This window comes from Polyodon spathula, chromosome 7 (assembly GCF_017654505.1).
Source record: "Polyodon spathula isolate WHYD16114869_AA chromosome 7, ASM1765450v1, whole genome shotgun sequence".
NCBI classification, from domain to species: domain Eukaryota; kingdom Metazoa; phylum Chordata; class Actinopteri; order Acipenseriformes; family Polyodontidae; genus Polyodon; species Polyodon spathula.
In genome coordinates, this window is record NC_054540.1 from 434215 (window position 1) to 450528 (window position 16314).

General features: G+C 48.3%; 1 protein-coding gene across 1 annotated transcript; it reads right to left on the reverse strand.

Moving 5' to 3' along the window:
* Positions 1-1286: 1286 nt before the first annotated feature.
* LOC121317953 (pseudouridylate synthase 7 homolog) lies at positions 1287-15925 on the reverse strand. The gene is given in 19 exon segments (XM_041254046.1): positions 1287-1527; positions 1898-1989; positions 2453-2582; positions 2764-2865; positions 3884-4010; positions 4384-4544; positions 4997-5058; positions 5756-5881; positions 7885-8013; positions 8321-8398; positions 9162-9273; positions 9701-9721; positions 9867-9873; positions 11825-11866; positions 11869-11964; positions 12747-12848; positions 13260-13344; positions 14050-14502; positions 15844-15925. Coding segments are annotated over 18 exon segments (1923 nt in total). The 5' UTR covers positions 14364-14502; positions 15844-15925; the 3' UTR covers positions 1287-1390.
* Between the last annotated feature and the right edge of the window lie 389 nt (positions 15926-16314).

The window sequence follows — 16314 nt, forward strand, 5'->3', positions numbered from 1 at the left end:
CCTCATCTTTACTGTCCCACACAGGCGAGGCATGCCCTGGAAACGGGCTGCAGCCCTGTCATTCTTACCAGTGATCTTCAGAGAGAAGTGCTCACAAGGGCATCACAACACAGGCCTTCACTGCAGTTCTGGTCTCACGTATTTGAAGAGCCTGCTGTTACAAGAGCTTTGAAAGCCGGCCACCGTATCCTACCGCATTCGGTCCTGTTTCATGAAACACCCAAATATGATTAAACTTTTGCAGGTAGTTAATGTTTTTTTTCCCCAGTTTCCATAACTTGTTTGGATTCTGCGAGAGCAGTGAAGCTGCCCGACACGTAGCTCTGGGGAGCTGCAGCTGCCGCTTCACATCTCTAGCCTTGAGACAGAACAAATGCAGCCCAAACGTCCCTCAGTGGACAAGAAGCCTCTAATGATCTGATCCACCCCTTGCTTCCCCTGAATCCTTGTGCCAAAGCAGCAAAATCACAAGATACAGAAACCTTCAGCATCTAGAACACTCTCACCCACCTCATTAAAAATAAAATTATTTTTTCTCTTGTTAAAAATCTCTTACAAGAAGACACAATGAGACCTTATATATTACATGACATGACATTGTGGTTTTGAAGCAGCTACAGGGCCTGTTCTTCACTGAGCATGGGAAAGTCTGCTTTCTGCTTGTACTCTTCTGTGGCAGCCCTGTGCTCATTGCAGCTCCAGCCTTGTTCTGGACTCCGCTCAGGGGCAGGGGCACACACCCTCAATGCAGCCAGCAGATCTGCAAGGTCAGGACAGCGCACACACACACACACACACACGGCCATGTGAGCAAAAAACAACACAAACACATACACACACAGCCTCCCCACCCCACAGTACAGAAGTGTGTGTGTGTGTGTGTCAGCCAGCCTGCCATGCTCATAAAACTAGTCTAATACACATACACATTCTCTCTCTCTCTCTCTCGAAGAGTGTGTCAGTCATTCTGCCATGCTCACAAAACTAGACTAATACGCTATCTCTCACTCTCACACACACAGAGTGCAACAGTATGGTGCTGTTACCCTGCCTGCATATTACAAAGAGGATACAGTGCTGACTGAACAGGGATAAATAACATAATGGCAAAATCCCACCCTTACGACAAAGCGTGTTTCCATCACTGCTGCCTCTCTCACACACAAGCGATGGAAATAAGACTCCTACTGCACAGGAGTTTTCCCATGCCAAGTTTTATTACAAGCTTCATTAGCCACTGTGTATACAGTAGGTAATAAGCTCAGGTGAGTCTTATTGAACTCAGTAAAACCAGGAATGGATCAGACTGCTGTGCAGTGGGAGTCACTTCCACCCCAGTGCACACACACACACAGTGTAAGAGTGCCCAGCACCCTGCCTGCAGCCAGCCTCAGCGCAGCCACACAGTGTTGAGCTGCGTCTGGTTCTTGATGCTTGTGTCCATCTTCAGAACCTCGCGGATCGCCATGGTGGCGTAGCAGGAGGGGGGCAGGGAGAACTCCATCCGCAGCGCGCGGTACTTCCCTTCTGGCTCAGACAGGAGGAGGAGAAAAGACGAGAGGGGGAGCGTCAGCGTCTGTCTATCCACCTCACACCACAAGCACCATTATTCAGGGCTCAGTTACAATACCGGCTCACAGTGCAGCACTCGACAAATTCCCGTTGTGTGCCAAATGTGTTCGTCTTTCAGTTTAGTTCCCATATTGATTTTAAAGCCACTGCCAAAACGTTTAAACTGATAGTTACTTTTTACACTTGAGTTTAACCACACACTTATCTGAAATTCACAGATAATTAAAAAATACAAAGAAAGCACATGCATGACAAGAGCAGGCTGAGCACTGACGATATGCGCAGGACTGTGGAAGCAGGGTCACAGAACGGAGGGGGGCCTCACCTTTAGGGTACACAGGAGGCAGCTTCCCTTCCAGCTTCTCAACGTCGGTGTGGACCAGCGGGATCTTGAGATCATCATATGAGATCACCTCCCTGAGGACAGGAAAGGAAGATGCCTGAATGTGACTTGAACAATTCACCTGGGGGCCACACGTCAGCAGTGAACATCAAACCCATTTCAACAACAGCGTTAGAGGGGAACACAGACCACTACAGTGAGAGCTTCACACACACAGAGCTGGATCAAACCCAGGGAAACATCCACCCCTACTCATTAAACACACCATTAAAACAGACACACTGTCACTGTTCTTTAGTTAAAAACCTCCAAAATAAATGAGACACAGGCTTTGTGAAACCAAACAGGTCCCACAATCGTTTCTATGTTTTATACATACTTTAAAACAGCCAGAGGGTTCCAGCCATCACTTCTGGAGGCCGAATGCTCTGAAATACTGTGTTCCTCAGTGTCAGAGACACAGAGGGTGTGCTCAGTGTCAGATACACAGTGGGTGTGCTCAGTGTCAGATACACAGTGGGCTGTCACTCCACTCACCAGCTGACATCCTGCGGGCGGGTGATGATTTTGCGGTACGCTCCGGAGAGGGAGTAGTCGCGGATCTTGTGCCTCATGTTGTTGATGTCCAGGTTGTCTGCCTCCATCATCTCTTTGTAGCCGTCCCCAACTGAGAGCACACAGCGAGAGACACACATAATACCAGACTTCCAAATAATCATCCAGAACCTCCTTGCAACTGAAACCCAATAAACTAATTCAAGTAGACAAACGTTTATCTTTTAGAAATAACCCGAAACTAGGACCCGCAGTGTGTGAGGGCGCAGTGCTGCTACACCAGGGGCACTCACTCGTGTGTGTGGGGTAAATGACATCAAAGCCAGGCAGAGGCATCACCACGTCATGGATGGAGTAGTCAGCAACCTCTGACTCTGACAGGGGCTCCGCCGTCGCTGCAGGAGGAAACAAAATAAACAAGATAGTTTCCAAACACACACAGAGACAGAGACACACACAGAGAGACAGAGACACACACATCTCACACACAGAGAGACAGAGACACACACAGAGAGACAGAGACACACACAGAGAGACAGAGACACACACAGAGAGAGAGAGACACACACAGAGACAGACACACACAGAGAGAGAGAGACAGAGACACACACAGACACAGAGAGACAGAGACACACAGAGACAGAGACACAGACACACAAATCTCACACAAAGAGACAGAGACACACACAGAGAGAGAGAGAGACACACACAGAGACACAGAGACAGACACAGAGAGACAGAGACACAGACACACATCTCACACACAGAGAGACACACACAGAGAGACAGACACACACATCTCACACACAGAGAGACAGAGACACAGAGACACAGACACACAGAAAGAGAGACACAGACACACACACACACACACACACACACATCTCACACAGAGAGAGAGAGACAGACACACACACACACACACATCTCACACACAGAGACACATACACAGAGAGAGAGAGACACACAGACACACACACACAGAGACACATACACACAGAAAGAGAGAGAGAGACAGACAGACACACACACACCTCACACACAGAGACACATACACAGAGAGACAGAGACACAGAGACACACACCCCTCACATACAGAGACACATACACAGAGAGACACAGACACACAGAAAGAGAGAGAGAGAGACACAGACACACACACACATCTCACACACAGAGACAGAGAGAGAGAGAGAGACAGACACACACACACACATCTCACACACAGAGAAACAGAGACACAAACACACTATGTGATGAGAAGTGTGTCCAGTTCAGCGCACACTGACACAGAGGCCTGACAGATAAAACTCCTGGCAATTTCCTGGCCATTTAAATAATTTACCCTGAGGAGGGAAACGCTGAAACCCAGGACTCGTGGCACGAAGCCCTGCTCTACACTCTCTGCCTCACCTCCCCTCAGCACCAGGTCCCCCGGCACTGCCTTCAGCCCGAACTCCTCAATGCGCCGGCTCACCAGGTTGTTCCACAAGTAGCTCTGGTAGCTGTGGATGTACATCAGCCGGTTGTTCCTGGGGATCTGAGGACCAGCACAGGGGAGGGGGGCTCATCAGTGATGATCAGAAAACTGCATGTTGCTTCAGCTGTACAATAGTGAAGTGTTTCTACAGCACTGTCAACCACTCTTCAAGTGCTTGATTACCAACAGCAGCAACATGTATTAAGATTCAAGGGACTGCTGAGCTTTTACAGTCAAATTTGGGTTTCACTATTGGGAGTTGCAGATTTAATACAAGTATTTACAATTTTTTTCCCAATACATGAAATGCAATTTCAGATGACTGTCCTTGGAACAATCACTTGTAGCACTACAGTGCAGCATGGAACAGCACAAGTGAAGGCAGCTTCCAGTGTGTTCTAGTCCTGCAATAGGACAGAGCGTCTCGACTCACGATGCCGAACGCAGCGATGATGTTGTTCTTCCCGTAGCTGGAGAGTCCGCGCAGCAGCTGCCCCTCCACACATCGCTTCACCGGCAGCTTCCTGAGCGCAGCCTCGGGGTCCTGAGAGCGAGCCCACTCCTCACGACACTGCACCAGGTACCCCTTCTCAGCTACACACAGAGGGAGTGGGAGAGAGATACATACTGACTGACAATAACCCCATTCCTCACTGCACACAGAGACAGAGAAACACATTGACAATAACCCCATTCCTCACTGCACACAGAGACAGAGAAACACATTGACAATAACCCCATTGCTCATTGCAAACACCAATTCTCCATGTACAGGGCTTTGCCAGCACCAAGGTAAACCACAATAGAATTCAAAACAATGTGGATGTTTTTTATAGTTCAGTATGTATGAGGAGGGTACTGTGTATGTGTGTTCTGTACTCTTATCTGTTAGAAAGCACCCAGAAGATGCATGCACTCAATGAAGATGTAATATTATGAATGAGTCCATGTCAGAAAGCTGAGTCCAGGCAATGCTAAACCAGACTACACTGCTGAGCCGGGGGCAGTGGGGCCACTCGCAGAGCGGCATGATGACAGCACTTTACCTCCAGGTCGGGGCTTCAGGATTAAATCAATCACCTCCTTCCAATTGCCCTGCAGGATGGCCCTGATTGAGAGGAATGCAGAAACTCAGGATTACATTTAAAAGAAAAACAGCCAACCATTCTTTGATTTCACAATGAACTGCCTCACTGATCGTTTCAATATTTTAATGGAAACACAGCTTTCTTTATGAATTTCACAAATGAGCTTTTAGCTAATTTCCCTCCATGGTCATTCCAGCTCAAGTGCATTTCTAATGTCAACAGAAAAACAATACAAATGTTCCCTAGCATGCAACACACTACTACTTCCTGTATCTTTTTACTCCTACAGGGATCCTTAGTCATGGTTTATTAGTTTTTATTGCTCTTACTTGAAATCGTTCTCTGCTATCTATCATACTTATTACAAGCTCTTACTGGACTTTACTCGTGTAAGAATTTATTTTTCTGTAAAGTTAACTGCAGAGTCAAACTCTCCCCGACACACAATCATCTACTGTACTCTACCTCGTGCTTATTTGAATTTAATGTTATGTAACTTTATTGTACTTTACAGCTAACTTCACAGCTAGCTTTACTGTACTTTATAACTCTTATCTGCAAGGTGATATTTTGTAACAACTGTAAGTCGCCCTAGACAAGGGCATCTACTAAGAAATAAACAACAACAGCACTTGCTACAATAACACTGACATTAGCAAACCCATTTAATCCAGACTCAGTTTGAAGTCAGACACAGGGGCGATTATGGCAGCTCACCTCCCGACCTGGTAGGTTGGCACCGCAGTGGTCCCGAAGCGCTGCATGCCGTAGTAATTGATGAATCCCGTCTCCCGCAGTGAGACCATAGCTAGCTCCACCTGCTCATTCGACCCGGAGATATTCCTGACAACAAGACAGCCTTAACTTAAACAGCTGTTAGTGCAGTTCATTCCTCCCAGCCCCTCCGCTCTCACCACTACACCACACCGCCTCCCTCCCAGCCCCTCCGCTCTCACCACTACACCACACCGCCTCCCTCCCAGCCCCTCCGCTCTCACCACTACACCACACCGCCTCCCTCCCAGCCCCTCCGCTCTCACCACTACACCACACCGCCTCCCTCCCAGCCCCTCCGCTCTCACCACTACACCACACTGCCTCCCTCCCAGCCCCTCCGCTCTCACCACTACACCACACTGCCTCCCTCCCAGCCCCTCCGCTCTCACCACTACACCACACTGCCTCCCTCCCAGTCCCTCCGCTCTCACCACTACACCACACTGCCTCCCTCCCAGCCCCTCCGCTCTCACCACTACACCACACTGCCTCCCTCCCAGCCCCTCCGCTCTCTCCACTACACCACACCGCCTCCCTCCCAGCCCCTCCGCTCTCACCACTACACCACACCGCCTCCCTCCCAGCCCCTCCGCTCTCTCCACTACACCACACTGCCTCCCTCCCAGCCCCTCCGCTCTAGCCCCTCACCTCTATCCACTACACCGTGGTTTTGAACCTTTTCATCCAAGTACCAGTGCTTCCAAGAGGGAGTACCAGGTGTATCAGTAACAGTGCAATCTTAAACTGCTGTTGTAAAACCGAGACCAGGTCACACAACACAAACAGCTCTCACAATTACATGTTATGGTTTATCTTTCAGTAAAAACTAATTTAAATTGAGAGCTACATTGTGAATGGTGTTTTATTATTTATTTTATTTGTTCACTGCAATCAAGTGCGCGCAGTACTTCTCATTTGAATTCCCTTTATTTTAGTTTATTTTTTTCTCAGCAATATTTCTGGGTGTTCTGCTCTGATTTTCCTGAAATGTTCACTTTCAGAAATAAACGTTTTTCCCCTGCAACAGGTAACCCTGCTTTAGTACAAACCTCAGCTACATACTGTTACACGAAGGGAACGGTACTCTGAAATGACCGTTCTCTGGCTGAAGAGATATCAGCTCATCATCGAACTGGGGAAGCTGCTGCACAATTAAATCATCCTTAAACTCCTGATGGTAAACATTGTAACTACATCTATTATATCTGGGATGCAAGACGCAACAGACGAAAACAAATCCATTCGTGTTGCTTGAAAGCTGTACTGAGACACTCTACAATTTGACTGGTGAAAGCATGCTGGGCTACTCGAGTTCAGATCATTTTCCAGCTTGGCACCCTTTTCACTTCCTTTGTTGTTTAATTGTTCAGATTTTTGCTGCATTACATCCCTTCATTAAAATAATTATCTTCGTTTTCATGGCATTGTGTTAACGGCACAAACCCTAAGTGTTTTATTATTATTTTCATTTTTCGCTGTCCTCGTTCTACATTTCTTAAATTCAATTGTTCGTTCAAGGTTACATTTTTACAAACCAACTCACACACGCTTGGTCTCCATCACATCTGTTGCAAGAAACTGGGGTTCTTGTATTCTGCAGGTGTCACATCACCTCTCAGGACTTAAAAGCATTTGTATTTGATGAAATTGTTACCATCCTTCTCACACTTCAGTTTATTAAAACATGTAAGCTATGTTTTTTTTTATATACAGACCAATATCACTTTGCATTCCTAAACAGTGACACATGCTTTCAAAAGGGAGAGGCAGCATTTTTGTGCCTAACCCCGAAAAACAGCGAATCAAAACATTGTTGTCGCATTTCACCCACTTCAGTGACAGTCTGGTCTGCAGTCCTGCATCATGCTTTCTCATCTCTCTGTGATTCAGTGGTACAGACAGATTGATACGATGGTGTGACTGAGCCAGTGTGTACCAGGGGCAAGCCTGTCACATTCCAGCACTGGTACAGATACCACAGGCTGAAAACCAGTGCACTACACCACACTGCCTCCCTCCCAGCTCCAACATCTAGACCCGGGCAGTCCCACACAGAAGCCTGGTCTCACCTGATCACCACAGTGAAGTGGTTTCCCTGCAGCTCCCCCAGTTTCAAGGGGTGTTTCTGGTAGGAGAAGTTCCCTAGCTTGAAGTTCATCAGGCACGTGTTGAGGTGAGAAAGTCTCTGAGCAGTGATCCTGGAGGGGGGGGACGGGGGACAGGGAGAGACAGACGCAATGAGACTACATGTTTCCTAGATTAAAAATCCTGAAAAAAGTAGGACCATCAAATTGAGTTTATTTTAACTATTAAAATACCAAATATTATATACCAGGTTCCATAATTTTGAATTTTCAGCCACACCTATTGATTTGTACTGAATGCAAAAGCACTGGTCACAACTGAAAAGCAACCTGAAAGCTAGTCCCCTGCAGACTGATCTGCAACTGGAGAAAATGAAGAAATCCAAAGTGCAAGGAGAATGAACTGAAGGGATGCACTTACTTTTGCACAGCAATCCTCTGGACGGTGATCGCTCTTTTGTCTTTGGTTCCCATGTAGGAAATGAGGTTCGGCTTTATTCTGCAGGATGCAAAACGATTGTCATTAGAAGCGGATCTCTGCATCCACACAGACATTATGCTGCTGTGCATCTCCGCCCTCAACAAGGCAAGCATGGCTCCAACTTCTTACTCCCTTTGTAACCACACATTGACAGAATCCCTGATCACCAGCAGAGGTACTGCAGCTGTGCATCTCTGCCCTCAACAACACGGCTCCAACTTCTTACTCCCTTTGTCAAGGAATTAAATGCATTTATTTTCTCCCCAATTACTTCAGAAACAAAACATAAAAAAAGGCTTGTTTGAATGACTGGTATGTAATAATAAAGGGTGTGTGTTGTTGTGGGATGTCGACACGCCTTCTTGTCTTCTACTGCCCGAGAAGTGACGACATCCCACAACCACACATACTGGAGTTCCAAACTGCATCATGGCTAGGAGGTCAGCTCAAATTATAAACCACAACAATGGGAAGACTCCTTGCAAAGCAGTCTGATCCATCCTGGTTTTACTAGGAGTTTAATAAGACACACCTGTTATCTATACACACTGGGGCTGATCAAGCTCCTATGTCTTATTTCCATCCCTGAAATGAACCGTGGCAATGTCCTGAGATATCGCCATGGCTATGCCATTGAAATGCACAGGAGGGCAATCTTCATCATTGTGCAACAGGGGAATTACAACACTGACAAATCCCATACGAGACAAACTCAGTGGATTGCTCTCAGCAGGCCAGCGTGTCGACCTTGCAATACACGAATGAAGCCGGGCAGCCTTGCCTGAGGAACTTGGAGAGCACGTTGATGGCCTCCATGGTGTCCTTGTTCTCCTTGTAGAGGGTGCAGTGGCAGAAATTCCCTCTGCTCTTGGGCCACGAGTGCTTCCTGGGGGCTTTAGTCAGAGAGAGACACGAAGGGGCATTCTTTACTCATTCTGCACTCAAACTCAGCCCTAGAGACCTCCCTTACAGCCCTCTACTGCAAGCACTACACACTACCCAGAACCTGACCTCTGTGTGTGTGAGTGAGAGTCTGTACACCTCACATCAAGTGTCTCGCTTCAACCTGCTTGATAATTCAACTATTTAATTATAAATTAAATATGATCAGCAGCTAAAAATCAATCTGGTGTGTTTAGGGATACCTTCTCTCACAGGATACCCTTAGACACGCCTCAATGGGAACATGGTGTTTGGAGGTCTCTACTTCCCCTCCCAGCAGGGTACATGCCTCCCTGCCTCCACCCTCCCCACTCCCGTTCCCCAGCCCGGCCTGGTGCCATCTCATTACTCACAGAGCGGAGGGCAGGCGATTCTTACCTGGTGCAGTTCGGAGCTCTGTCCAACCAGAGAACAGCAAAAGGAGCACAAAACAGTGTTACTGAGGTTAATTATAATTCACTGAGAGTCAGTGTGCCACAAGGAAAGTGAAAACAATTATAAAAGGGAAGGTTCTGGTAGCATGCGATGAGGAGTCAGGAAATGTCGAGTGCCAACTTTTCTGTGCAGCAGAGAGGGAAGCTGCACTGGAATGCAAACGTTTTTATTTGAACAGCCACGCGAGTTGTGTAGCGTCTGGGATACTCCTGCTCATACAGTAGTTATGTGAGGGCAATTTCCCAAATTCACTAACTATAACCGCATTTAACATTCACTTATATTACTGCTGAAAGAGAATAAGCTGATGTGGTTGCTGACTGCTGCGATTGTGTGCAAGTGGAAGTTTCTCCTTCCCCAGGATATATCAGGGGCCGATCACATGAACGCCAGAGGAGAAAGTCTGAGTGCAGCATGTATCTGACTTCATCTACAGTGAAAGAGTCAGTCTGCTTGGGAGAGCTCAGCCAGAGGAATGTGCGTTACAGAAAGGTTAAGATCCACAGAAATGATTTTAGGGAGGCATTTGTGGATCTGCGGGTTGGGGATCTAGTCTGAATCTATCCCAAAAACAACGTGCAATGCATTTGAGACCGGCTTCCACATGCACGGGACATGCAGCGAACTCTCAGCTTCCCCGAAGCTCCCTCCCAGCCCATCGAGATGGGAGAGGAGACCACATGCAGGGAGTGGACACTGGGTACAACAGAATATACAGCATGCACCAAACAACGAGCATACTGACATCATGGCAATAAAATACATGAACTAGAATTACCTGGAAGCAAACCCAACCAATATATACAAGCAGATATTGAATATCTTTATCTGTCTGCCAAACACACATTTGATTCTGTTAAGAACCGCATTAGAGAACTGAATAAGAACAAAAGCCTCCACAGGCAAGCCTTGACAAACGCTTCATTTCACCTTCAAGTAGCCTTGCGTCGAGACAAGGTCAGAACAGAGAGAGCGTTAGAACAGAGACAGCACAGTGAACAGAACACACAGACACCGTACAGCACAGAATCAGAGGCAGAGAGCGCTAGAGAGATAGCACATTGAACAGAACACACAGACACCGTACAGCACAGAATCAGAGGCAGAGAGCGCTAGAGAGATAGCACATTGAACAGAACACACAGACACCGTACAGCACAGAATCAGAGAGCGCTAGAGAGATAGCACATTGAACAGAACACACAGACACCGTACAGCACAGAATCAGAGGCAGAGAGCGCTAGAGAGATAGCACATTGAACAGAACACACAGACACCGTACAGCACAGAATCAGAGAGCGCTAGAGAGATAGCACATTGAACAGAACACACAGACACCGTACAGCACAGAATCAGAGAGCGCTAGAGAGATAGCACATTGAACAGAACACACAGACACCGTACAGCACAGAATCAGAGGCAGAGCGCTAGAGAGATAGCACATTGAACAGAACACACAGACACCGTACAGCACAGAATCAGAGAGCGCTAGAGAGATAGCACATTGAACAGAACACACAGACACCGTACAGCACAGAATCAGAGAGCGCTAGAGAGATAGCACATTGAACAGAACACACAGACACCGTACAGCACAGAATCAGAGAGCGCTAGAGAGATAGCACATTGAACAGAACACACAGACACCGTACAGCACAGAATCAGACAGCGCTAGAGAGATAGCACATTGAACAGAACACACAGACACCGTACAGCACAGAATCAGAGAGCGCTAGAGAGATAGCACATTGAACAGAACACACAGACACCGTACAGCACAGAATCAGAGAGCGCTAGAGAGATAGCACATTGAACAGAACACACAGACACCGTACAGCACAGAATCAGAGGCAGAGAGCGCTAGAGAGATAGCACATTGAACAGAACACACAGACACCGTACAGCACAGAATCAGAGCCAGAGAGCGCTAGAGATATAGCACATTGAACAGAACACACAGTTTTGGTACAGCACAGAATGAGCGTAGAGAGATAGCACATTGAACAGACACAGAGTGAAAAGGTGTTTGGCTCACTACAAGTACCGCTAGTACCTAGCACAGTGAACTTTCTTCCCGGCAGCATGGTAGGCCACAATGAACCTGCGTCCCTAGAGAGCTCCACTGTCTTCAGAACACACAGCCCAGGGAACAGAGACTTCACTGCCTGATGCAGCAGAGTGCGCTTCTCTTTAGTGTCCTCCAAGACCTGAGGGGACAGGGACAGGGCTATAGACACACTACACAGCCTGGAGCAGTAGGGTGTGCTTCTCTTTACTGTCCTCCAAGACCTGAGGGGACAGGGACAGGGCTATAGACACACTACACAGCCTGGAGCAGTAGGGTGTGCTTCTCTTTACTGTCCTCCAAGACCTGAGGGGACAGGGACAGGGCTATAGACACACTACACAGCCTGGAGCAGTAGGGTGTGCTTCTCTTTACTGTCCTCCAAGACCTGAGGGGACAGGGACAGGGCTATAGACACACTACACAGCCTGGAGCAGTAGGGTGTGCTTCTCTTTACTGTCCTCCAAGACCTGAGGGGACAGGGACAGGGCTATAGACACACTACACAGCCTGGAGCAGTAGGGTGTGCTTCTCTTTACTGTCCTCCAAGACCTGAGGGGACAGGGACAGGGCTATAGACACACTACACAGCCTGGAGCAGTAGGGTGTGCTTCTCTTTACTGTCCTCCAAGACCTGAGGGGACAGGGACAGGGCTATAGACACACTACACAGCCTGGAGCAGTAGGGTGTGCTTCTCTTTACTGTCCTCCAAGACCTGAGGGGACAGGGACAGGGCTATAGACACACTACACAGCCTGGAGCAGTAGGGTGTGCTTCTCTTCCCAGAAGGGGATGTTTAAATTCCAAATAATAATGCTTACAAGACTTCACCCAGTAAAAGCAGTGCATCGGAGTGAAGGCCCCCCTGCTCTGTCACTGCCTGCTCCTCCTCCTCCTCTCCCCTGTAGGCTGAGACCCCTCACCTCCAGGGACACAGTGCCCTCCTTATTCTTGAACTGCTGCAGATCCTCCAGCTGCTTTTTCTGCTCCTCAGTCAGCACCTCTGACACATCCAGAGGAGGGTCCTGGGGAGACGACAGCAGTGTCACAGCATGCATGCTCTCTGCAAACACGCACAGTAGGGTAAAAGCATACACTGTGCACTCCAAAACTAAACCAGCTTCCTGGCCGCATTGAAACCCTTACATTATCCCAGGATATTACAGTGTATTATTAATCCCCTATTCATTTCACCAATAAGCTCTACTACTGCACCTACTGTTCTCCAACAGCACTGGCTTTCACTGCATAAACAGTCCTTCCCTTCGCCTTCACAAACCTGTCAGCTCTGTGTACTGCTTTACAAACAGATCCTCCTGTCGCAGGTGGGGAGATCAGGCCAGCACAGTGGCCATGCTTCCTTGATCTTATGCAACCCTTTCCATTCCAGTGCTGTCCCACATTACCCAGCCTGACATTAGCTAGCAAAGGCTCACCTCTGAATCCACAGGCACAGACAGGTCGTCCAGATGCAAAACTGTGCCTTCTTTACTGATCTCATGGACCACAAAGTCTGAGTACCTGAGAACACAAACGTGACAAACAGTTACAGACTGACAGGGCCCCCTGAGACAGCATTACCGATGCATTCCAGAGGATCACCACAGAGGGAGCTCACTTTGCATTCTAGAGGATCACCACAGAGGGAGCTCACTTTGCATTCTAGAGGATCACCACACTTTGCATTCTAGAGGAGCTCACTTTGCATTCTAGAGGATCACCACAGAGGAGAGCTCACTTTGCATTCTAGAGGATCACCACAGAGGGAGCTCACTTTGCATTCTAGAGGATCACCACAGAGGGAGCTCACTTTGCATTCTAGAGGATCACCACAGAGGAACCTCACTTGTCTGCATCATCATCAGAAGCAATGCACCTTTTGGCACTACAACAAACAGCCAAAACTGGTGAAGTGTGGTGATTTAGTCTAGAGCGGAAATCCTGACGGTTGAGAGCGTCTGTTGAAGCTGTTCATCAGCGCTCAGGAGAGCGTCTGTTGAAGCTGTTCATCAGCGCTCAGGAGAGCGTCTGTTGAAGCTGTTCATCAGCGCTCAGGAGAGCGTCTGTTGAAGCTGTTCATCAGCGCTCAGTATTCTTTTGTTTTTAAATTAACAAAACAAATTCCCAGGTTTGACAACCATAACATCTGAAAAGCCCAAATCAAATTAAGAGAATTAAAACCTCCACCAGCCAAGGAGAGCCCTTCCAGCTGTCGGACACACCCACCTCTCCTTCAGGATCCCAGAGAAGCCCTCATGTTTGCTGACGAACTTCAGTATCCCAACGTCCTTCTCTGTGAGTCCGTGCTTCATCATGTCAGCAAAGCTTTCTCCTCCCTGTCCTTGCCCTGCCAGCTCATCTTCCTCACTCTCCTCCTCCACAGGCATCTCCTCCTCCTCCTTTCTCTTCTCACTCCCCCCATTCTCAGACTCCTGCAGTTTGGGTTTTTTGGCGCTCCCTGGGCAGGGGTTCTCCTCCTCTGGACAGGGGCGCTTCTCCACTACCCTGGCCGGGGAGCCTTCAGGCTCCATCCCTTCCATTGTCTGGAGCAGCAAAGGGGGCTTTGTGAAGGAAATCACGGCACGACCCGCCAAAGAGAAGCAGTCAGTGCAGGTGGGTCTCCAACGGATCAGAGCAGCAGAGTGCAGCAAACTTCCAGCAGACACACCAATCACAACTCTGGAACACAACACAGGAAGAGGGAAAGGATCAGCCAGAGGACTGCCTGCAAGTACACTTGTAGAACCCAAGAGATGAACTACTCATTGCTGAATAGTTGAGATAAAAACAGTCAAACAGGACAACTAGTCGACACTTAAAATAAAATATTAATAAAAGGATTTGAATAAAAGTCTGGTGCGCTATTTGGGAAGTACTGTTTTGGAACACTCTGCTGTTTTTCTATTTATTTGAGATGCATCCCAATGAATCTGTACAAAATGGAAACTACTAGGAGCATGAAAAAGTCCCAGTAAACCCTATAAGCACTAGCACATGTAACAATGCAAGACTGCGCCACTGCCCTGCGAGCACATGTAACAATGCAAGACTGCCCCACTGCCCTGCGAGCACATGTAACAATGCAAGACTGCGCCACTGCCCTGCGAGCACATGTAACAATGCAAAACTGCGCCACTGCCCTGCGAGCACATGTAACAATGCAAGACTGCGCCACTGCCCTGCGAGCACATGTAACAATGCAAGACTGCGCCACTGCCCTGCGAGCACATGTAACAATGCAAGACTGCGCCACTGCCCTGCGAGCACATGTAACAATGCAAGACTGCGCCACTGCCCTGCGAGCACATGTAACAATGCAAGACTGCGCCACTGCCCTGCGAGCACATGTAACAATGCAAGACTGCGCCACTGCCCTGCGAGCACATGTAACAATGCAAGACTGCGCCACTGCCCTGCGAGCACATGTAACAATGCAAGACTGCGCCACTGCCCTGCGAGCACATGTAACAATGCAAAACTGCGCCACTGCCCTGCGAGCACATGTAACAAGACTGCGCCACTGCCCTGCGAGCACATGTAACAATGCAAGACTGCGCCACTGCCCTGCGAGCACATGTAACAATGCAAGACTGCGCCACTGCCCTGCGAGCACATGTAACAATGCAAGACTGCGCCACTGCCCTGCGAGCACATGTAACAATGCAAGACGGAATTAATAATACCATGGACGGCATTAACAATACCATGGAGGCAAATGTAGAAAATAGTGCAATGACGCAGTACAAATGCCACACTGTACTTAAACTCCTGAACCACTGTAATCATCACCTTCCGTGTTTCTACAGGCTACGTGTCCAACAACAAAGGCTCCAAATGCGATGTCATAATAATAATAACAACAACGATGTACTTCCGACAAGGCCTCCGTGACACACTGCAGCACTCCCTTTCCAAAGACACGGCGTTTCCAGAGCCACGTTCAAACACTGGCTCTTAACCCGCTCTGCTTGGGAAATAAACGACGTTATAAAAACGAGAAGCCGAAGTGCCTCTGCCTACCTCGAGCTCCCAGCCAGCACTCTGTGCACTGCACGCGCCGCCAGCTTCTTTCTGCAACAAGAGGAAGCACGTGCGCGCCTAACCCCGGACACACACCGCGAAACCTGCTCTCATTCGCCAGCGCCGCCGTCTGTCAGCGACTCGGACACGCCTTGTTAACCCTTAATACTCGCGGAACAAGAGTGGGACTTTCCTAGTACTGCAGCACCGCTGTCTAGTGCTCGAGGGTCCAGGTCGCTTCAGACTCAGGGACACATGGATAACAGCACTGCAACATCTGGAACTGAGCTGGAGTTCCTGTCTCTAGAATCACACGAGTTTGGTTTCTCCTCCCTTTAGTCAAAAAGCAGTCAGTGTCAAGCATTCTTCTTGCAGTTTTAATCGAATATCTTTCACATTGTTGGACAGTTCTTCACCCTGCACCCTTTAGTAATGCCACCAGTCTGTATGTTATGGAATTGAAAGTAAATA